Genomic DNA, 22,743 nt, shown 5'->3' with positions numbered 1-22,743 from the left:
CTTCATGGTTGCTGTCAGCCATTAAAAGACATTCGCCATCATGGTCTGTGAGTTGAAATAAAAGCTTGCTATGTGACTCTTTGGAATTAGATACTGGTGTGATGAGGAGCTATTCTACTTGTTTTCCCAGGTGTCTTCATTAATAGATTTGCCAGTCTTCAAGTAAGGAACATCTTGTCATTATCCATTTACCTTGAAGGCATGTAACTATCCATTTAAGGGTTAATGATTCATTAATAATCCCAATAGATATATTTTTTATAAAGAAAACAGATGAGAAAATGAGGAATATAAGCCAGCTATTATTAAACTAAGATGAGATACTTTTTCAGAAAAATTTTCCCTTTCCTATATCCAGTTGTGTCACTTTCAATTCTTGACAAAACGAGTGCCAGGTAGTCTTTGTTAATGCTTTACACCACTAGTTGTAAACAAAACAAAACAACAAAAACCCAGAGAGGACCAGCGTGTCTTGTGGGCAGAGAGTTCATCCCCAGAGAGGCCCATCCATCTGTGGGATGAAACTGTTTCCGTTTCCCCCACCTTGCAGAGCCCTGGCAGCCAGTCTCCCTGCTGAGGTCTCCTGGGGCATCCTACCCTGAAATCACTGCTCTCTCCTCTGTTTGTTATGTTGTTATCTTTTGTATAAGCCCTTTGTTATATTAGGGTCATCTTCTAGACTTGACTGGCTAATAAACAATTCCTCCCTCTGGGGGTGTTTGGGGCTAAAACTGTCCCCTCTCCCTTTGGTGATTTATTGGCAGATGTCAGAGGAAATGTCTGTTACAATTTACCTGATGTTCTGGTTCAGTCAGAACAGTAACAAATAGACATGATAGAAACATCTAAATGAGAGTAATGCCAGTAGTTCACTACAGGCTCTTGACTGACATGGGACCTAACAGTAATTAATGACTTTGGAGTGACAATACATTTGAGTTGACAACTTTTCAACATATTACCCCAAACATACTGTAACTGGACCCTAGCAGCTTAGAAATAATAATATATTCTTCCTCCTAGTTCAAGTTGTTTATTTCCACTTTTGTCATCTTATTTCTTTATAGTCTTAATAAAATGCTTTTCCATTAATTTTTATTTGCCTAAGGTCTCAAGAATATTCTGATACAAAGTGAAAAATTGCAAGTGTACTTGAAGTTTATTTTTCCTCTGGCTTTTACCAGTGAATTAATTTTATTGCATTACAGAAAGCCTAGCAAGGCTTGTTAAAGTTGATTTTTTTACTTGAAATTTTGTCAATAATTTCCTACTGTTGTTGGGAGAATTCACAAATATACATATTCACAAATATACCTGGTATGTTCTTAAGAATTAAATGTAATCACCGTGAGCAGGTTCTGTAAAATAAATAACATTTATTTCTGTTGCTACTAATCCTAAGAATTAATGAAACAACATAAAAAACTCATCTTAGTAAGAAACCCATAAGAAATTAAATGCCTTTCTCCAGATGCTAGGGTGGGAAAAAGTGCAGAGCACCATTGGTTGTGGAGCTGGAAAATACAGAGAGAAGTTCACAGCATGGAGCAATGAAACATTGTATGACACTGGACAATGTCATGCAATTGGCTTATTCCATATCTGATTTCTACAGCTGTGTTAAAATGAAGCAGCAACACAGATTCACACTGAACAGGGGGGTTTGCACATTTTTGAAGGGATTCCACTTCCGTTGTTTCTAGAACATAGCTTTTACTAATAAAAATCTGAAAGGCAATTTTAAAAATGCTTACATGATTAGAAATTGTTCTATTAATGAATGGATGGGGTTTTTTTGTCAAAATAGGATCCAATTATATGAATCATTACTGTAAAATTTTATGTCACCAGTCCTTTTCATTATGTGCATTAAAGCTTTTGGGATTCATTAGCACGTACTCTAACAGGCACACATTTCTCAGGAGGCTGGCACGAGCAGGATGGGTACGAGGCTCCAAGGCAGCGCAGGCAGGTGCAGCTCAGCCAACCTGGATGGAGGCACCCATGCAGCCTGCTGCCCGCACCCTGGGGAGTGGGAATGGAGAATTCACACCCTTAACCCAGTGAGCCCGTTGTAGTGATGAGGGAGGGGGCTTAGCCCTCCAGGTAGACACAAATGGAACTGCAGAGATCTGGATTCAGAACCTGAGCAAATCCCTTAGTCTCTGGGGGTAATAATCTGGCCCCAAGGAAGATAATAGGACATTTGTCGTTGATGTCAGGAGGATGTTGTTGATCTTCGGCTTTGTTTGGAATTTGTAAAACTGGCAGTCAGTCTTTTGTATGGCATTTTCTGGTGGAACAAGATCTCTGAAAAAAAGTTAAAATTTAAGATCCAGTCCTCTTTTAATGTAAGTTTAAAATGTAAGTTAAGTAAAGACTTGAGTTATCATGTGGTGTAAAATGGGTCTTTTTTCCTGAAAATGGGTAGGTTTTTAAAATGGATAAAAATATATGGAAGCTTAATTGATAGAGTTTCAGTGACAGGCAATTGAATCAGAATTAATTATTAATCAGATTTAATTTTGGGTAGCTACCATTATGCCTGTATTTGGGATATGCACTGTACTTCCAGGTTCTAAGAAAGAGGATATGGATTTTGTGAATGATTTATAGGGTTAAAACAGTCTCTCCATTGCCAGATCAGTTTTCATTTATTTGCTACTAAATATTTTTCAACATTGATTTTTTAAATTTTAGATTTAGATTATGCTGCCTTCCAAAAAACCAAAAATAGTTTAAATCTAATATACTGCGAAGTTCATATAAACTGCATAATATTTTTTAGGTTTTCTGATGTGTTGCTGCATTACTGAGGTAAGTAGATTTCTATAGATTCAGCTCTAGATACAGGGAGAAAAATTTAACTTTTCCTGGGAATTTGCAAGTAATACAAAAAAAAGTCCACCTTAAGTGCAAACATTTCCTGCATATGTGAGAATGTCTCTCTTGAAGTCTTGAGCCTATTTTATCACAATGCTTCTCTTCACTTGCATCTACCTAACTACACTAAATTCAAACTGAATTTTGGCAGGATAAGCTAAAGTAATGCACCAGTGAATCATAGCCATATCAATATTCCTTTTTAAGAAGATACAGATAGGTATGATTTTAAAAACTTTGGCAGCTCAGTTCTCTCTTGTAGTTTAGACTTAAAAGACAATTCTGTTATTTCCTTTGTGTAACTAGCACTAGCGTTTAGTTATAAGCATTTGTAGTACTGGAATAGAAAAATGTAAGACTAGTGAAGTTTGATTAATCTGATTGATGCTATCCTGTAGCATTGTCCTGTAGTGCCAGGTTTCTTTTCATTGAAATGCAGGCGCTCCAAGCCTAAAAATAGTTGTCTTTTAGACAGATATAGCAAGCCAAGATACATGAGTAAAGAATGCAGAATTGTGCCCAGGACAGGATATTTATAGCAAGAGTTACTGACTTCTGAGACAGTAAAGAACAAGTCCTGTGACTTAGCAAGCAGTCCCACAAACACACATCACCTTTAAATTTAACTAATATAGTTTCACCAAGGAGAATATGTAAACACTGTCCTATTACGGGTAATATACAAGAGGCTATTTTTAAAAGCTAACCTAATTGTGCAGCTGTGAGTGTTATAAGCCAGATCAATATTTAATGACTATGATGCATTATTTATAGCCCTGTGAGAGATTCCCTTTTTTAGGTCAAACAGCACACAGGAGAGCTACACAACAGAAGATAATGTATCACCTGCTTTACAGAATCTTCGATTCAAAATGTAGCCTGAATAGCAGTTCCTGTATTTCTCAATTCCATAGCCTGACACATGGCTAGTTAAGACCTACCTCCACATAGGGATGCTTTTGTATCTCTCTTAAAAACACAGACATTTAACTAAATAATGATGGAAAGAATTGAACCAAAAAAGGAAACAACTTTTAGGACTATTCCTGTATATGACAATGTAAACAGTTTAATCCATGACAGATGATGGATTCAAGTGAATTTGATACTTGGAGTGTGTTACATGTATGCTATAAAGTGAATTTGTTATTCATGTCTTACGCTGTTACAATTTTATACCCACCCTTAAATGAATAACAGTGGGCAGCACAATGAAAAGCTGAATTTTATGTATTTTGTCTCCAATCTCTGTAAGAATTGGTAAAGCATTCCTAAACTATGTTATTCTCTGCTGTCACCAATCTTTCAATTTAGAACTATTTTAGTTCCTTTTATGTTCTTGTAATTAAATAATTTGTAGTGGTTTATAATAATTACATTATAGTCTTCCTCGGTAATTAAAATTCAGAAAGGCTAGATGGCCTTTGTGTTTTGGACCACTTATGAAATATTGCCATTTAAATATGCATAGCTAGAAGGTGAGGTTTTTATTCATCGATGACACTGCCATTTCACTGTTTGGTAACATGAGTTTACCAAGGACCGAAGGCATGTAATCATATCGCAGTCAGTATTGCAAGCTGTGGTCCCAGCCATGCATATGGGGAAACAGATACTGTTCTTCAGAGACTTACAATTCTATGTAAGTGCATGAAGCTATTCACATGCTTAAGTGTTTTTCAGATTGTCCCCCGGGGCTAGTCACACAGACTCTTGGACTCCTCCTTGGCTGTCACAGGAGAGTCTGTGCTGGCACCGAGCTTTTGCCCAATGCTATTCTAGCTGCTCAAGTTCCACTGAGAGTAGTGACAACGAGGAAAAAAAAATAAGGAGAAACCTTGAGGGTAAACAGGGCTTAAGTATTAATATTGAGCTGTGTTCCTTTTTTTCCCTTTTGAGAAATGCACATGTTCACAAGATGTAAAACACACTTTATTTTTTCTGCTTTTTCCACATGCACTGCCCACGTAAGACAAGACCTAAGGCATAGTGTTAAGAGTTTCATAATTCATGAAATTGAGGTCTTTATTGTATTACATTATTTCACACATTTTTACATCTGCCTATGTCTTCAGTTGTCATGGAAACAAGAAGTCAGGAACACGTTGCATACACTGAAAATTATTAAAAATAATAAATAATATTTTAAAATAAAATACTGGGGATTTTACACTAGTTTCTGAAATGTGAGGCTATAATCTGTTGACATCAAGCTAGTGCTCTGTTTTCTAAAGATATATAAAACTAAAAAAATTTTTACAATTTCAGTGATGAGAGGAAATGGCATGGAAGAATAGGGAAAGATTGTTCATGGTCTTTTCTCATACAATGTTTAGGTTTAGGGGCATCAAATGAAATTACCAGGGTACAGATTTTAACCTGACTAAAGATCTCTCTTCAGCAAACATGTACTTAACACTATATGACCTATGACCATAGATGTTAATGAGTTAAAAATGATGAATTAACAGAAAGAAAAGGCAAAACGAGGGCTGTTGTATAATGACAGTCATCTCTGGTTCAGGAAATCTCTGAAGCACAGCTCACTGAAGCTGAGAGGGGTGCACCAAGAAAGTAGGGGTTTTCAGTTCAAATAGTCTTCCCTGCTCTTGGTCACTCTCAAAGCTAAGGTACAGGGCTTAGAAGGACTTTTGGTCTGACACAACACAACTACTCTCATGTTATTAATCAGTGCTTTCCAACAGCACCGCTTGGAAAAAAAAAATAGGAAACTACATTCTTTGCATCACTTTTTATCATCCAGAAAAGAGACCATGCCTTCTATATTTAAAATGGAGGGAAATGTGCTTTGACTTGATCATTACTGTCATAAATAAATGTCAGAAATTGAAGATGCTAGGGTTTGATGAAAACTCTTGAGTTTGCTGAATTATTTGTTTTGGTGTGAGCTGTTTCTTTTGCTTTCTCAACCACCCGCCCCTGGAAGCATTTCTGGATTGTTCTGCTAAGCCATTCTTCAGCTCCTTGTCTCAGTGACGGGACCTGGGATTCTCAGGTGCACTTCTCCTAGTACAACAGCCCTTCTCATACAGGTATTGTTACCATCTCATGAAACCTGTTCCGGTGTGATAGGTTTTATTGAGAATAAGGCATATAAAAGAGCAATATGACAGCTTGGGGGGGGGAAGAGGTTTTTTGCTTAGATTTCTTCCATGAGGCATTTTATCAGAAATAAAGTGGGATGACTGTGGTGTGTCAGAGGCATGAGAGGCACCTGTTTACAAATTACTTTTGGAGCTGTACTACTAGACTAGTGTCATACTACAGTGTCTACCCTAATTCTAGGGACAGTTAATAGAAAAAGTAATGAAAATTCAGAATTTGTTTTCAAAAATTTAGACACTTTTATTGAAATTTCAGCATTTGATTTTACAGTTTCATAGTTGATCAAGATGAGATTAAATTGCTGCAAAACGTCACTGAAATGATTCCTCTTATATTTCTAAAATGACAATGTTTATTATTTCCAGGTGAAAAAATAGAGCTGCCAGAGTAAAATGTTCCCTTCCCCCCAGGGCAGATGAAATATTAATTTTCCAGGATGTTGTGGAGGGAGGGTTTACAAGAAGTAATTTAACCTGGTGAGGCTCAGGCCCTGAGCTTTTTTCTGAAGGAGACGGCCCTCTTTGTTGGCTGTAGAGGGGTAAAGGGAGGTTATAGCAGTAATGAAGAGTACACCCACCCTGTCTGCCCACCTCTGAATATCTGTAGTCTAATTGGGCAGGTTCCCTGCCCTCGTGTTGTCATATTATCTGAACAGGGCAATGCACTTCATGTTTTGGTTTCCCATCTTCAAAGAGGAGACAGAAATATTAAAACATCTCTGTAAAAGATTTCAACACTTCTGCTTTCTGACTGCAGAAGATTTGTATGATGCAATTGTGTTGCATTTGTATGATAAACCTGCACAAAACAAGTTTATTTTATAGTGTAGTACATAAGTAAATCCTGTTTGAAAAAAAAAAATCTTTCTCTTGAGGAAAAGCTGTATATAATTTTGAGAGTTAAGGCAAAAGAAACCAACCTGTGGCCTGGAAGCTAGATAAAGCTCACAATTTTATCATATAGCCATGCCCAGACAATTTTTTCTGTTCATTTATAAGTTTATCCCAGGTCATTAAATGAATTTTTAAAAGGGATAGGCTTCTTTCAAGAAAGAGTAGGTTCTGGTCTGTGGATTATGTCAGGCCAAGGGCATAATGCAGATGTCAATAAGGAAATTCCAGTGGAATTTTTTTAATATGCAAAGGTTATATATATATATATATATTCTTAAGTGTTTATGCTATACAGAATAATTTCTGAATACACTGTAGGTTAAAAAGAAGGGAGCTTTAAGGGTTAGGGTTAAAAAAATGTGAAAAAACAACATTGATATTCTGTCTGCAGAGTAAAGACACACAGCAACTGGAAATATTAGAGACTAAATGACTACGAAGATCAGCTACTTCATAGCTAGACCAGAGTTTAAATCTCCTTGTTAAATACCTTAACAAGTATTAAACTTCAATTACTGAGAATAACAGAAAATTAAAATTATGTGCATGGTCAAAACTGGTCTTTGTTCTACTTTTTTTAAAAGACTTATTCTGTAAAGCTGAAATAGATTTCAGTTGATTTAGATAATAACTCTAAGAATTTCTGCTATACTTTAATATTCTTTTACAGTACTAAAAGAACCATTCTAAGTGGTTTAAAATATTACTGACATTGCCTTTAATAGTGGCTGGTTTTCCGTTTCTTAGTAATTATGCGCACTAATACAGTGGTGCTTCAACAACAAAAGTTTTCAGCAGAGGAGTAATAAAACACTTATGGTTATTAATTTACCCATACTAAAAAAAAGTGTGCTACTTCTTTGCTGCTCTCAAATACTGGATTTTGTTATTTACATGAGATGTTTTGTGTTTCTTACATCTGTTTTCATATCCAAAACCACAGTTGGTCCAGGACTTGAGAATGCTTAGAAAAACAAATTGGAAATAGCAATTGTTAGGGACATAGCATTGCTCACAAGTGAAAGTGAAATGATTCATTATCCAACAGACCTGTTGCCTGTCCTTCAGTCTACTTCACAAGTATCTCTTGTCACCTGGAAAGCATCAAGGAATAAACAGAGTTCAGCATTACTACACTATTTAGCCAGTGACCATGCAAAAAATGATAAGGCAAAGAATACATTTAAAATGTCATTCAAGCCTGAGGAATAGCTGATGAATGATTGAAAAAAAAATCAACACTTGTCAAATGATAAAGTAGTATGCTTTAGTCAGTGGCAGACTTGGGAATTCATATTTGGAAAGGTTTTCAAACAGGAAGAAAAATCTATCTAGCAAAGACTTCTGCACTTAAATTGGACCAGAATAATTTAAAAAATTGGGGTACTTCAGTGAAGGATGGTACTTTAGGAGTTGTTCACTGTGGGTTTATCATGGTTCTTTCACCATCAATAAGGAGCAAATTATTCCCCTCGCAGTTGATAGACATCCATGGGGCTAGCCCTGTACGTGACAGCTCACTGTTCTGAGACCTGCATTCAAGACTGACCCAGTAAGACCATTGTAGAGTTTTTTATCTCATGGAAGAAAGAATTCTTTAAAGAAATCCAGAAAAATGCATAATATTTCACATTTTAAATTATTATTTATTTATCTGTTCTTGGATTCCTTTTTTAACCCCAGCAGACTGACAGTTATTAACTGGGAATTTTCTGGTTAAATAGATCAAGTTGCTTTTCACCAAACTATATTTGGACAGAAATTTCCTAATTGGCATTAATATTACCAAAGTTAATTTTAAAATTAAACGAGTTTCTTAGTAGTTGTACTGATTTTAAAATCAGGAAGAAACCTTTTGTTTTCCCTACCATATACCCTACAAACATAAAAAATACTATTCTTTGCTTATTTTGCCTCTATACAGTGTTCTGGCTGCAAACAGTTTGTCATAAATGTTTACTGGTATTGATTGTAAATCATTAATAGCAATATTTCTATAGGTGTTGGGGTAATTTTACAAAATATTTTACAAAAGGAAACATAAACATCCCCCATGTGAAGAAGGCCTTCGACTTTGCCAATGAGTTCATATTAGCGCTAGAACCTTTTTTTGTAATTAAAACTCCAGAAAGTGAAGAATGGGAAGTAGCTGAGAAATGTTTTTCTGAGATGAATCTGTTTGGCCACTGGGTGCCATCCTTGCTCCACTTTAAGGCTGATTGCCTAGCAGCATTTCTTTTAAACTGTAAAATCTGAAAAAGGTAATACCAGTGCAATTTCACACCATCATAATGTTTGTGTGTGCATGTAGTAGAATATGTTAGCAGCACAGGCAACGTGTCTTTCTTGCATGAGTCACCAAGAGACTTGAGAGAAATATCCTCATAGGTTCAGCCATGTTACATCCAGCAATTTTTTTTTTTTCATTCCTCCATCAGCTTGTAAGAGTGAGGCTGTGCTGAAAGATCTGTTGTATGAGTGACCCTTCTTCTTTTTAGTATTATCTTAGGCTCTGGGATTATTTGAAGGAAAAAAGATCACATGGATGCACACTTATCACTAGATCAATTCATATTTGGGATGTATGGGCCTGCAAAACTATATATCTAGAATATATTATGTAAAAAATATTTGCAATTACAACCTTCTATGTGTTATTTATTACACTGTTTCATTGTCTGCTGGGGGGAATTCCTCTATTGTTTTAGTCTCAAAAGCCTCTTGTTTCAGTCTGGGCAAAATCCCAGGCAGAGTAAATGTACTTTGTAATGGAGAAATTATGTCAGTAGATCTGCGTTTTTAGTCTTTCAAATTTAAAGTGTAAACACTTTAAATGTATGAGAAATAGACTCTAGCACTGCTCTTTCTTGCTGCAACTGTATGGAAAAATGTGCAGATTGTACCCCAGGCAAAAGCAGGAAACTGAATATTTTATGAGGCCGTTTCTGTGAAGAGTACTGTCATCTTGTACGTTGCAACAAGCTACACCCAGCTCTGAACACACACACAAAAAGCTGAGAACATCAGATATCTGTGTTTTCCAGTGCCTTTGTGATCCCTCTACACATACAGCATCCTATTTGGTGCTTTTCAGCGTAACTCAGCTAATCCTGCTTTCTGTGCTGCTGTGCAGTAGCATGTGGTTTTTTTCCCAGGCATACAACAAGCTTATGGGCACACAAAACCCCCCACCTCAAAACGACAAAAAATTATTTCTATTTATGGCCTTCATAAACTCCACAGTTAAACTGCTTCCCGATATCTACTTGTGTTATCCGTACTTTCCCTGAGGCAGACCCATTGCTGTGGGTGGTGAGAAGGAAAGGTTTTAAGTGGTATAATCACATCAATGCCATGGCAAGTTGTGGCAAGGCCTGGTCTGTGGATCATGACTTCCCCATGGCAGCGAGACCTTGGTGAGCTGGGTGCTGTGTGGCACAGCAATGCAGCCCTGCTAGGGTCCCATATCCAGCTCCTTGCCTGGCTCTTTTCTCACTTGTCTGCATGTTCACTGCCTCTCTGTTGGAGTTGGCGGAGGCTGAGGTATTTGTGCACCCCACAGCTTTGTGCCAGGCATGGACAATCCTCACTGTCCCTAAAACAGTCATGCAAACAGACCTCTTCACTGAGATTCATGCATCCATGGCTGATGCTGCGGCCCCTCTGCAGCACTGTCGAAGGAGAAGATAAGACATTATATTCAAAACATTAATTTGCCAGATGCAAAGTGTCTAGGAGAAAAGGAACAGCTATATCAAATATCATAAGGGTATTTTCATAGGGGCCAGTTAACATGTGTTATAAGAACTTCATTAAGTACCTCACAAATGACAAGAAACAAGTATTTATGGTTGTGTTGCAGCTTTTCGTCTCAAAGCTGTGAGAGATGAAAGCAACTTTTGTTTAAAGAAAATTTATAAAGCTAGTAATATATAGGTAGTAAATAAAGAGCTGAATAAACATAAGATGTAAGTGCCTATTGTTTTTGTTGAAAGAGCATGATCCGTACATTTTATTTGTTCTCAGAAAACATGGCGATTAGGCTGTGAGCTCTGTGTGAACCAGAGTTTGTGGTGTTGTGTGGGTTGGGTGCTCAGGCTTTCTCTCCTGGTGTGCTTTGTGGGTTGAAGGGTGCTGTGCAGGATGTACTTTCTGCTACAGGGAGAGTCGTCAGGCTCTGTGTTCACAGTCTGCCCTGCAGAAGCCTCATACAGGATAACCCGCTTGCCTTGTTAAACTGTAGCAAGATGAAACTGGGTTTTTTTAAGAATGTTCTTTTGGGCAGTCCTGAGTGGTCTTAGGGTGGGATTTATGAATTCAGAATAGAATGGGTGGATTTCTTTTAAACCTGCAATCAGAGCTTGATGAAAACTAAGGAGAAAAAGACAAAACATTTTTTAAGGATAATCACTGCAGTGTTCTCTGTAGCTTTTCTGTAAACATATGTTGTAAATTTGAAGGTGTTCTCAGTATTATTTATAGTCTACCTGACAATATTCTGTTATAGCTGTCACTCTAGCAGATCTGAAATAGGACTTTCTTCCCAATGGAGCAGTAGCCCACTCATACATTTGCATAACTTTCACTACCAGCCACTGTACTGCCAGCCTGATTTGTCACAGGTGCTCAGAAAGAAAATTTCAATGGCCAAGAAGAACAGGATCCAGTGCCATAGCTGTGCACTCCTGCAGCCCCGCCATGGCCCCCCACGCTGGCACGTGACCCATGGTCCTGCAGATTGGCATGGGTGCAGTGGGTGTTGCTGGAGTACACTGGGATAGAAAAAAATAGTGTAATGCCAGTGTGTACGCCATTGTGGCATTAGTGGGTTTGGGGGGGGGGGGGGGGTGTTAGTGTCTGTTCTTTGCAACACCTTCACTTCTTTCTCTCTGACATGTTCTCTCACACCATGTGTCCAGCTGAGAATTTCAGGGCACAATTTGGGCTGTTTGCCAGTAAAAGAGCCAGTTCCTCTCTGTGCCTTCACATCATGTCCTCTGTGAGAAGAACCCTGAACCCTGTTCCTTCCACTCTTAATCAGGTTTTTCCTCTCCTGAGTCTTCAAGGAAGCAGCTAGAGCCTTTCCTCCCCTTCCTAGGTAGTCTTGTGAAGGAGAAGGCTATTGTGTATCCCTCTTCCCTCACTCTCCCAAAATTATAGACACAGGAGGGTGAGTCCGCATTACCCCTTCTGCTTTTCATGGGAGCAACAAAGCTGACTGCCTACTAAAACCAAGTAAGGCTGTTTGGGAAATGGCAGTCTGCATGCCTGTATCATGGAGAAATACTTGCCCTAGGTTTGTTGCTTGCGTTTGCTTAAAATTCTGGGACAGAGGCTGAATAGACCCTTTTGTACGAGCTTCTCATCTGTACCAGTGGTCATAAAAAGTTGACAGTTGCTAGCCTGTAGTATTTGACACACTGGTTATTTCCTAATCACCATAAGCCAAAAGGACGTGAACACTCCCCTGTGCACCTCGGGAGATCATTGTGTCGAATGTGCATGCCCTGTAAAACTCCAGTCCTAGGCTGCTGTGGTTATGGACTTTGGCCTTAAGCATAATAGATGCTCAGACCATTAATTGTTTTTATTTTATGTCTCTGTTCTTTTAGAATAGAAATTTCTTGTTCCTTTTATAGGTTGCCATATATTTTGTTTCTGTGTACTAGGAAACAACTTTAACATCAAAGATTGATTTTTAGAAACATAAATAATGTATTTTGTGTCTTTTATAGTTTGTAACAAAATTTTAAATGTAATATTTTTATCTCTGAAATTTATTATTCCTTTTGATGGGTCCCAGTTTCAGAAAGTGTCACGTTCAGATAGGATTGATTGACTGATCAGAAACATTCAAAATACTTTCAGCTTTTTAGTAATAATTCTGGGCTTACCTTTGGAAATAACATGTGTAATGCTGTAATAACACATCTTCCCTTGCCCTTTTAAAAATAAAATTATAAGAAGACGAATCCTTTCCTCAGTTTTATACCAAAAGCAGAAAGTAAATACCATATTTTTGTCCTAAGCCCACAGGGCACGATAATAAAAAAACTTCCTAAATGCTGTATTTGATAGTGGTATATTGCTTAATGGCTATTTGTCTGGTTCTGATAGAAGCAGCAGAATAAATTGCTTTCTTAATGCCATGAAATTTCTCTTTTAATTAAAGTAAATACCAATATTCATAGCAATAGTTACGTTTGGTAAATGGTCAAAACAAATATAACTTTTCAAAATAAGACTAAATGCAACTTTCTTTGTTCCATATTTCATGTCTAAATTACATGTTACACTGTTAATTTGCCAGCTGAGGATCAAGCAGTATGCACCACATATATGTGCTTCAGCTGCAGATTTTGAAGCTGGATGCAAGGACAGCATTATTCTCAGTTTACAGATGTGAAACTTTGACTAAAACAATAAATGACCTTTTCCAGCAAAGGGCTCACACCTACTGTGGGACATTGGGCAGAGTTTGAGCATTTGATTTCACAATTGCAACTCTTTGCTTATCTACTTGGTTACTTTGAAGAGGTTTAAAATACATAAATCCTGTTCCAGGGACTGTTGATATCTTTTACATCTGAGCAGTTGTTGGATAAATCTGGCACACAGAAACAGGGAGTCTGGTAGGTCTGATGGTGGCATGTTTATATGGGCACGTGAGGTCTCCTTATCTCATGTTCTTGTCCAGGTGCCTTCAGATGAGTCCAAAGCCCCACTCCTATCTCATTCCAGTCTCCAGCAGTGGTTATTTGAATATACCTTTATATGGTGACCTCATTCAGAGAATTGGAATTTGGTGAAAGTTGTTGAAAAACAAATAAAATTGGGGCTTTTTTGGCCCTGCTTGAGCAGGGGTGTTCGACTGGCTGGTCTCAAGAGCTCCTTTCCAACCTAAAAGGTTCTGTGATTCTTGGTGATTTCACTTCTGAAGGCAGCAGCAATGCTATTGTGATAATCATGTTAAAAAATCATTAGAAACAAAATCCAGAGGAGAATACATGTGCACACTTAAGTTCCTTCCACACCCACTCCCCTTTACTGTAAACATTAAAATTCCCTTTAAATGCTGCTGGTCCGTTTCTCCTGTGGTTGGTCAATGGAAAAGAAGTGCTAACTCAGCATTGTGAAGGGCAGAGATACGCCATTCCGCAGTCTGCAGTAACAGATGGAGACCTTTAAAAGCAGGGTTGCTCTGGGCATTAAAATATCCCTGAGCTGAAACGTTTGATTCTTTCCCCTTTGGAGAGAGTAAGAAATGCGTCAGACTAAACCATAACAGGCTTTGGTCTTCCATGGCTATGAAGAAGTGCAAAATTTGTCCACTACTGCTAATAACTGACTATAAAGATACATTTTAAAAGATGCCTGCAGCTATAAATATAAGCAAGTATTTTAGAGGCCTTTATACATGAAAAGAGCTCTTTAGAAATAAACAGTATTTTCTGATGGCAAAGATTTTTATTTCTAAAGAGCTCTTTTCATGTACTGTGTGGGACAGGCCTGATAGAAGATTAAATGAGAGTTAAAGAAGGCATCGCATTCAAATATTCTCCACTTTGAAGCTTTCTGTACGTGTTTTGATGATCAGCCTTTAAGCTTTTTCAGTTCCTAATCTGAGTGTGATTCTAGGTGAAGAGATGGTATTAGACCGGTGGTGTTTCACATCTTTGTTGGTGACATGGTCAGTGGGATTGAGTGCACCCTCAGCAAATTCACCAAAGACACCGAGCTGTGTGGTGCAGTCACACACTGGAGGGAAGGGGTGTGCCATCCGGAGGGACCTGGACAGGCTGGAGAGGTGGGACCATGCAAACCTCATGAAGTTCAACAAGGCCAAGTGCAAGGTCCTGCACATGGGTCGGGGCAATCCCAAACACAAATACAGGCTGGGTGATGAGTAGATTGAGAGAAGCTCTGCAGAGGAGGACTTGGGGGTAGTAGTGGATGGAAAACTGACTATGAGCCAGCAATGTGCGCTCGCAGCCTAGAAAGCCAACCGTGTCCTGGGCTGCATCAAGAGAAGTGTGGGCAGCAGGTCGAGGGAGGGGATTCTCCCCCTCTACTCCACTCTCATGAGACCCCACCTGCAGTTCTGTGTCCAGTTCTGGGGCCCCCACCAGAAGAAGGACATGGACCTGCTCGAGTGGGTCCAGAGGAGGCCACGAAGATGATCAGAGGGCTGGAGAACCTTCATTATGAGGACAGGCTGAGAGAGTTGGGGGTGTTCATCCCAGAGAAGAGAATGGTCTGGGGAGACCTTATAGTGGCCTTCCAGTACTTAAAGGGGACTACAGGAAAGATGGGGAGGGACTCTTTATCTAGGAATATAGTGATAGGACAAGGGGTGATAGTTTTAAACTGAGAGAGGGTAGATTTAGATGAGGTATAAGGAAGAAATTCTTCCGTGTGAGGGTGGTGAGGCCCTGGCACAGGTTGCCCAGAGAAGCTGTGGCTGCCCCCTCCCTGGCAGTGTTCAAGGCCAGGTTGGACGGGGCTTTGGGCAACCTGGGTTAGTGGAAGGTGTCCCTGTCCATGGCAGGGGGTTGGAACTAGGTGATCTTTAAGGTCCCTGCCAACCCAAACCATTCTATGAACAGTTCCAGTATCACATGGGAAAGAAGGGTGACCACACCAAATGTCAGAATGTGCTATTTTTTTAGCAAAGCCATATTTTTATCTGTAAGTTTCAAAATGCTTTCCTCACATAAGCGCTGATGTCTTATCCACACAGGTAGTAAAACTGAAGTACAGAGTTTAATCTGGCACAGCAAAGTAGGATTTCAGTCCACCATTTTTTGTGTTTAGCTGGACTGCTTCCAAGATAGTGAACGTTTTACAAGCAAAAAGAATGCTTTCTGAAGAACTCACCAGTTTTCTTAAGTTTGATTTTATTACATTATCGAATATAGATATAGAAGATTGCAAAGAATATGCTATTAGAAGAGTTAGTGCAAAAACATTTAGTATGCCTTCTCTGTCAATCTGTGGAATGGTATTTTTGTCCTGTGTTCTTAGTATCAAATGGGATCAAAACCTGTGTTTTCATGTAATGTGTAATGCTGAATGAAGTTATAATCAGACCCTTCCCTTGAGCTGTAGGTGTCGTCTTTTTAAGAAATTCCTTAAATTGCCTGTCAGTGTGTGCCAATTTGAAGGAAATAATGATGGAGTAAGAGGATTATGGCAAAATGAGACAAAATATTAACATCACCTTGAAATTGCCCTCTCTCCACCACTGACCCAGACGGTCTTATAACCAAATTGTGCTATAAGAGATTATTAAACATCCATATTGCTATTTTATTATTTGTTCCCAACATGATACAGTTTTTCCCTACATAAGAGGTTATCTTCTGCTGACCATTTTTCATGCTGGCAGTATGTGACCTGTCTGCTGCTCTTCACTGACAGTACATCTGGAACAAGGAGTCTTTAGCTTAGTATAACTTTCACATGCTGGAAAATAGACTTCTAATTCACACAGAAAGTTTGGTTTGTAAAACTGTGTGGATCATTTGGGAAATCCATAAAGTTTCTTCCCTGTTTGGAAGGACTGGTAACATGTTTCCAGATCCTAAAATAGCAAGACACTTATCATGAGCTTATAGCAGCTATCACACCTACAAATTATTCAGGATGGAAAGTTCGCCCCCTTTCTTTTTACCCATCTCCAGGGGATCATTCTTGCAACTATTTATAACTATAAACCGATTTAAAGTTAATTTGTAAGAGGGCATTTAATGGTATGATTTGCATATGTTTTCTCAATAGCAGTGCTGGTCATTATGAAGATACTATGACAGAAACTGAAAGTAGGATTAAAAAGAAAGCAATCTGCAGTAACATTAACCATGCTGAATGTAAAACCTATCTCTCATTCACGAAGTATGATCAGCAGCAGAAGTTTCCCCTTTTCCTTCTGTTGATTGACTGCGATGGCTTCATTCAGCCCTTACAGGGACAATGTTGTAAAATGCTCTGTGTATGCATGTGTGCGTATTATACTACATTTTTCTGACATACATTTACACACGATGACACACTGCCCAGAAGAAAAAGCAAGTATGAATGCTTATCTTTGTTGTTATCTAGTTGAATGATAGCAATATAAAGAAATCATTTTAAACAGCATATGCTTTATACATACTTCTAAAACTATGAAATAGTTGTCTTCAGCAGCACTAAGGTGTGAGCATCAAATAGTAGCTTTTATTTCAAGTATTTAGCCTTCCAAAGTTTCCCTAAAACTTTGACTCTTCAGTTTTCTAAAGTTTTCCTTCTTGGCTTATGTTCATGCACAGCAGCCCAAAGGCTTATTAATACTGAACCAGAAACATTATTTTTCTGTTCTCATGGACTGTCATTTATAGTGACCAGAATTGGGTCTTATTGTTGTTAGAAGCCACTTTTGTGTTCCATGTATTTGGAAGTAATTTGGTCCTTAATAACATATGGTACTTTGGCGATAGCTGATGTAAGGCAAGGCTCAACCAGTCACTTGTCTCCTAACTGTTCACATATACCAAGCAGGCTGTGAAGCAATTTACATGATAGCTAAGAGCAATGAGGAAAGAAGAATCTGTCTCCAATCCCGAATTGAGTACAAAAGCGCCTTTCCTCCTTCCTGTATCCATCCCACCCCATCCCATGCACATCTGAGTATGGGGTAGCCGCAGATCTTGTCTTTATGCTCTCTTTTGGGGCATGACATCCTCTTTTTCAAGCTGCCTACAAGTGGTGGTAGTTTCCCCGCCTGGTAACTGCTGAGTTTGTACTTTATTAGTCAAGACTAGTTGCCTTTCATGTGTTAAGCTTAACTTGTGTTCGTGGTTCCTTTCAAGACAAAATTTTGCTTTAGCGCCAGGGGATACAGAGATGTGACCAGAGGAATCACATCCAGCTTTAATTTACCATAAGCTCACAGAAGAGTCATGTGAATTTTTCTCAAGGATGAAGAGCGTTGAAATTGCTTGGTCTGCAGCTTAAAAAAACTTGAGACTATAATGCTCTTAATTGTTTTTAGAAAGGGGAAATTGAACTTTAAAATGTTCAAAAGGAAGCAAGCCTTTTAAGTGATTCTAAATCACTGGGGTGCTTTAAAAAATAATTTCACTGTAACTTGAATTTTAATTGCCTGCCCCTTCCTCTTATTGTCATGGTACTTTCATTCCCTCTGTTTTCCTGTAAGAGAGTGGTGTTATTGCTGTTTATTTTAAGAAATCCACTGGAATTTGTCCTGCAGTGCAGTAAAATTTCAGGGATGGATATGTTTTAATATTCTGTATTATGAATATTTTTTATATCTTTGTAATTAAAAAAATGAAGTTTTAATGGCTGCTTTCCTATAAACCCTGGACTGCTGCATTTCCAGCGTAAGAAGCTGAGGACAGACAATGCCAGGTGCAGCCAGAATATTGCTGCAGCCCCACAACATATCATTTTTTTAACATTATTCAAATTAGTCTCAACACTCATAATTCTGTTGTTTCCTTTATTGCTGTTGTAAAGCAAATGGTTCTTTTATACAAATGTTATCTCCTGGCTATTAATTCAGCAGTTATTTTGGATTATGGCACTCCTGTTAAATTTAGGAATGTAAAACCTCATAAATATTTAAAAGTTTCAGACTGACGTGGGAAGAAATTGTTTTTGACTTGCTTTGTTAATATCCCGTTGTTCAGTTTGTAATAGATTTGGAATATATTGTTATTTCTCCACTGTTTGACAAAGGGAAAAACAATCGTACTTGAGCAACTGCTTCAAGTGTTCTCCCTTGAATTGTAACAGGCTGGTAGAAGTGTTTGTTTCCCATAAAAAATAGCAAGGAAAATATCTGTTTTCCTTTAAGAGGAGAAAAAACATGAAAATTTTAACCAGAGGCCACTTCAAAGTTAATAAAAATGCAACGGTAGGCTTGTAAAGATAGTTTCGATAAAACAATTTCAAGTAGGTCTAGTTACAATCAAGTACTTCTGTTTTAGCATCTTTGCAATTTAAACCTCTCTGAGGAACAAACGAGTAAGATGGACAAGTGTGTTTCTTCCCTCAGAGACATTTTATAGAGTGCATTTACTGTGCAATGAGTGTATTCATAGACTAAATATTAGTATGCATCTTGCGTATCTCCTAAAGCTCTGAAGAATAATTGAATGATAAAAACGTCACATTTTTTGTAAGACCACTGACGGTCTGGACAGAACAGTCTCTGGGCCTGTGTTCCTGTTTCACACCTCACTGTATTTTCTTTCTTTCTTTACCTCAGAAGTACATAGCTTTACAGCCAGATCTTAAAGGGTGTTAAGGTGTAACACATGTTGGGATCACCTAGAAGTATTTCAAATATTTCAATAATTATTCAAAAAAAGATGATGAATTGATTCAACCTGGATAAGTACGCTAGCAGACAAAGCAAGTATGCAATTAACAGAACTTACATCTCTGCCCGCATCCTCCAAAGGTTCTTCAGCTGTGTCCTGGGATGACACTTGACTTGCTGGGTTTGTTGTATTTCCTATGTCAATTAATATCACTGACATAATGCCATGACTTTTTGTGGTATTGAGATACTTTATTGGGTGCTGAACAGAAAAGACTTTTCTGCTAGCTAGCAAATAAGCTAACACTGCAATGTTAATACTATTTTATGGCAGGTTTACACCATCTTCTCTTACATGGTATAGCTAAACCAGCTAAATCTCTGCATAAAGTAATTATCAAGGTGGCACTTTCCCTCTGGACAGAAAAAGCTTTTTACATGTCAGTAATTTGTTGTAGTTAGGGTGCAGTATTTTAAAACACAAGTTTTCAAAAAGGAAACCATAAGGGGGTCACATAGAAGCTGTAACTGTGAAGATGAACTTACAGTTGCATGAACAAATTGGTATTTTATGCGAGTGAGTAGCTGGATGTGCCACACCAGCTGAGTCCATGTGATTTTAACTAATTCAGCACAGTCCAGCTTACAGTCTGTGGGCTGGATCCAGCCCCTCTGTGAGGTTTCTGTCCAACCCGTCACCTTCTCACTGCAGGAGACAGGGAACAGATGCTCCTTCAGCAAACGCAGCCTCTTCCACCTGCCCTCTCTAGGGAGGTGAGTGGCAAGTCCGAGGGGTGTAAGGAAGGGCAAACAAGCCCGTGAGGGTTGTCAGCACCTCCGCCTGGCTCCCACAGGTGCTGCCACTGGGCCAACCACAACACATCTGTGTGTGCAAATGTATGCGTTAGCCAGTCCTGCACACTCCTTCGGATGTTTCTGTGTGCATTAAAAGCGCATTCCTTCCTTACAAGCAGAACAAAAGTCTGCTGTTACATGGACAAAGCAAAATGTAAGGCTTTTGCTGTTTATTGACTTGCTACATATCAGCACGTTGAAAATTATTTTTATTTTACTTTGAAAAGTACTTGTGCTAGACATTTCTTGTATTACTGTTTTTTTGGTTCTATGAATATGTAGTGAACAGTGAAAAGCAAAGAGCACTTGTATGCTCATGAATGTAAAGACATTTGGATGAAGAAATTCTGCCGAGCAGTATATTTACTTTGTATTTCTGAATGGTAGCAATTAAAATTCCCAGCTGCTGGCTGTCCAGATGTTTCTTGCATTACAGCATTGTAATTTGCATTGGAATATATTGTGTTACTGCAGTAGCTGTAAAGTGGTCAGCTTTCACCATCTAAATGCTATGTACGGGCTCCACTTGGGATGGTGAGCATATTTCCTGCTCATACCAGGTTCTTCTCCTTCCCACTGTTTCCTCACTCCATTAGCTCGACATGTTTGTATTTCTCAGATGAAGACTTCTATTGCTCAGCATTCAAATCAAGCAGGGGATGTATTGGCAGGTCAGAAGTGATGTATGGATGGTTTCTTGTGAGAGTGACACAGAAAAAAATACCCAGTTTTTGAATCAGAAGTTTCCCTTTCCCTTTGGCATTTTCAGGCTGCAAACATCCCTCTGGTGTCAGAGCTTGGCATTGATGATATCCATTTTGATGACTTCTCACTTGATGTGGATGCCATGATTACTGCAGCCCTGCGGATGTTCATGGAACTTGGAATGGTTCAGAAATTTAAAATTGACTATGAGGTAACCATCTGCGCTGCAGAGATAATCTGCTGCTTTTGTCTTGGCACCGCTCTGTCCATTTGTACACATTTAGTAGCCTTGATACAATTTGTACTCTTCATTTCAGACACTGTGTAGGTGGCTTTTGACAGTTAGGAAGAATTATCGAATGGTTTTGTATCATAACTGGAGGCATGCTTTCAACGTCTGCCAGCTAATGTTTGCCATGTTAACTGTAAGTATCCAGTTACAGACACAATCCTGTAAGAGCTTTTACTGCCACGTTGCCTTACCTGTCTAAACATTTTCCAACTTTTGATTTCTTTTCTAGTTATTATGATATTAATTTCTAAATGCACACGGAAGTTATTCAACTTAAGGCGGCACATATTTGGCAAAACCTTATAGTGTTTTAGTGACAGTGATATCACAGGCACATTAAAGTGACTGAAAACAGATGGCAGTCTTGGAGTGAGCTTGTTGTTATAGATCTTGATCTTACAAAAATGTTTTTCTGTTGGAACTCTTTGATTTTACTTTTATTTTAGACTTTTAAATTGAGAAGTACGAAACCAGGGAAGATTAGAATCTCAGAAGTATTTATTATGTTTATATTTATTACCTTCTTATCCAGCTTCATCTAAATAGTTGTATTGCCTTAAAACATCTTAAAACCATCTTCCAACAGCGTGATCTAAGTGAATATTATGTCTCCACTGGACACTGTAACACTTCTGGGTTTCATTAACATGTATTTCCATCAGTACCAGTAACTCCTTTCAGCATACAGGTAAATTCTGTTGAAAGTACCGCTGCTCTTACTTGCTCTCTCTCCCTACCCAACAGCAACCTCACTGCATGAAATAATTCATGTTTGGCTAGTTAATTCTTGTAAATATATCAACAAAAAGCTCAGTGATCCTGGATGTTTAATATTCCGGTTAATATGGCAAAAGAGAAGCAACATGCCTGTGTGCACACAACACTTTCTGCTGTACTTTACATTTGGGGTTTGCCTTATCTCCAGATAAAAATAAGAATTCAAGTTTTTCCATTTTTTCTTCATGTTCAGGTTTAATGGCCTGAGTCATCTATTGTGCACCTTAAAATGGTCATATTAATAGCATTTGTGCATTTATTTATCTGGGATACCGTGTGCTTGTTCCCTAATTTTTTAATCACTGAATATTTATGTTCTTGTGCTGGCTGGTCTCTGTGGCACGGTTAGAGCTTGGACCCTGTCTGTAGAGGTGGAGACTGCACAGCCTGTGCCATCTGCAGCACACATCAGCGCTGTGTTACACGGACTGAGACAGTCTGCGGCCTGTTTCCTGCTCACAGGGCACAGCTGCCTTGTGTGGGGCTTCCCGGCTGTCCTTCTCCCTTTGACATCGTCTCCCTGGCAGAACTTTGTGTGTCGGGCGAGAAGAGAAAAAAAGAGTGTGATGTCCCTTAGCAAGTAGATCTAGTGCTAGGTCTGTCCCAGTGACGTGGATTTGTTTCTGTGAGCATTTAGGGAGGCATAGCAAAGTTGTACCGTACACCGTGAGACAACGGAAACGGAGGCATTCAACAGGAGCGCAGGGTCACCTCTTCTTCTGGGAGCGAGGCTCTTCAGCTGAGCAGAATTAATGTTGTTTCAGCAGGCATTTTACAATCATCTCTGATGAAATCTCATGATAGTGTGTGGCCATTGGTCGTTTTTAAAGTTTTAGAAACTTGACTTTTTTTTTTTTATTTTAAGTTATAGAAAAATGAAAAGCTTT

The 22,743-nt window shown here is 38.6% G+C and overlaps 1 protein-coding gene across 1 annotated transcript in view; it reads left to right on the top strand.

Moving 5' to 3' along the window:
- Positions 1-22,743, top strand: part of PDE11A (phosphodiesterase 11A) — a 139,973-nt gene that overhangs the window by 78,360 nt on the left and 38,870 nt on the right. Inside the window, exons 11-12 of the mRNA XM_074910981.1 lie at positions 20,852-20,998; positions 21,105-21,212. Of these exons, the coding sequence (XP_074767082.1) occupies positions 20,852-20,998; positions 21,105-21,212 (255 nt within the window). The remainder of the gene's footprint in view (positions 1-20,851; positions 20,999-21,104; positions 21,213-22,743) is intronic.

Source organism: Athene noctua, chromosome 7, assembly GCF_965140245.1.
Source record: "Athene noctua chromosome 7, bAthNoc1.hap1.1, whole genome shotgun sequence".
Classification (NCBI taxonomy): domain Eukaryota; kingdom Metazoa; phylum Chordata; class Aves; order Strigiformes; family Strigidae; genus Athene; species Athene noctua.
This window is presented reverse-complemented; position numbering and strand designations above follow the sequence as displayed.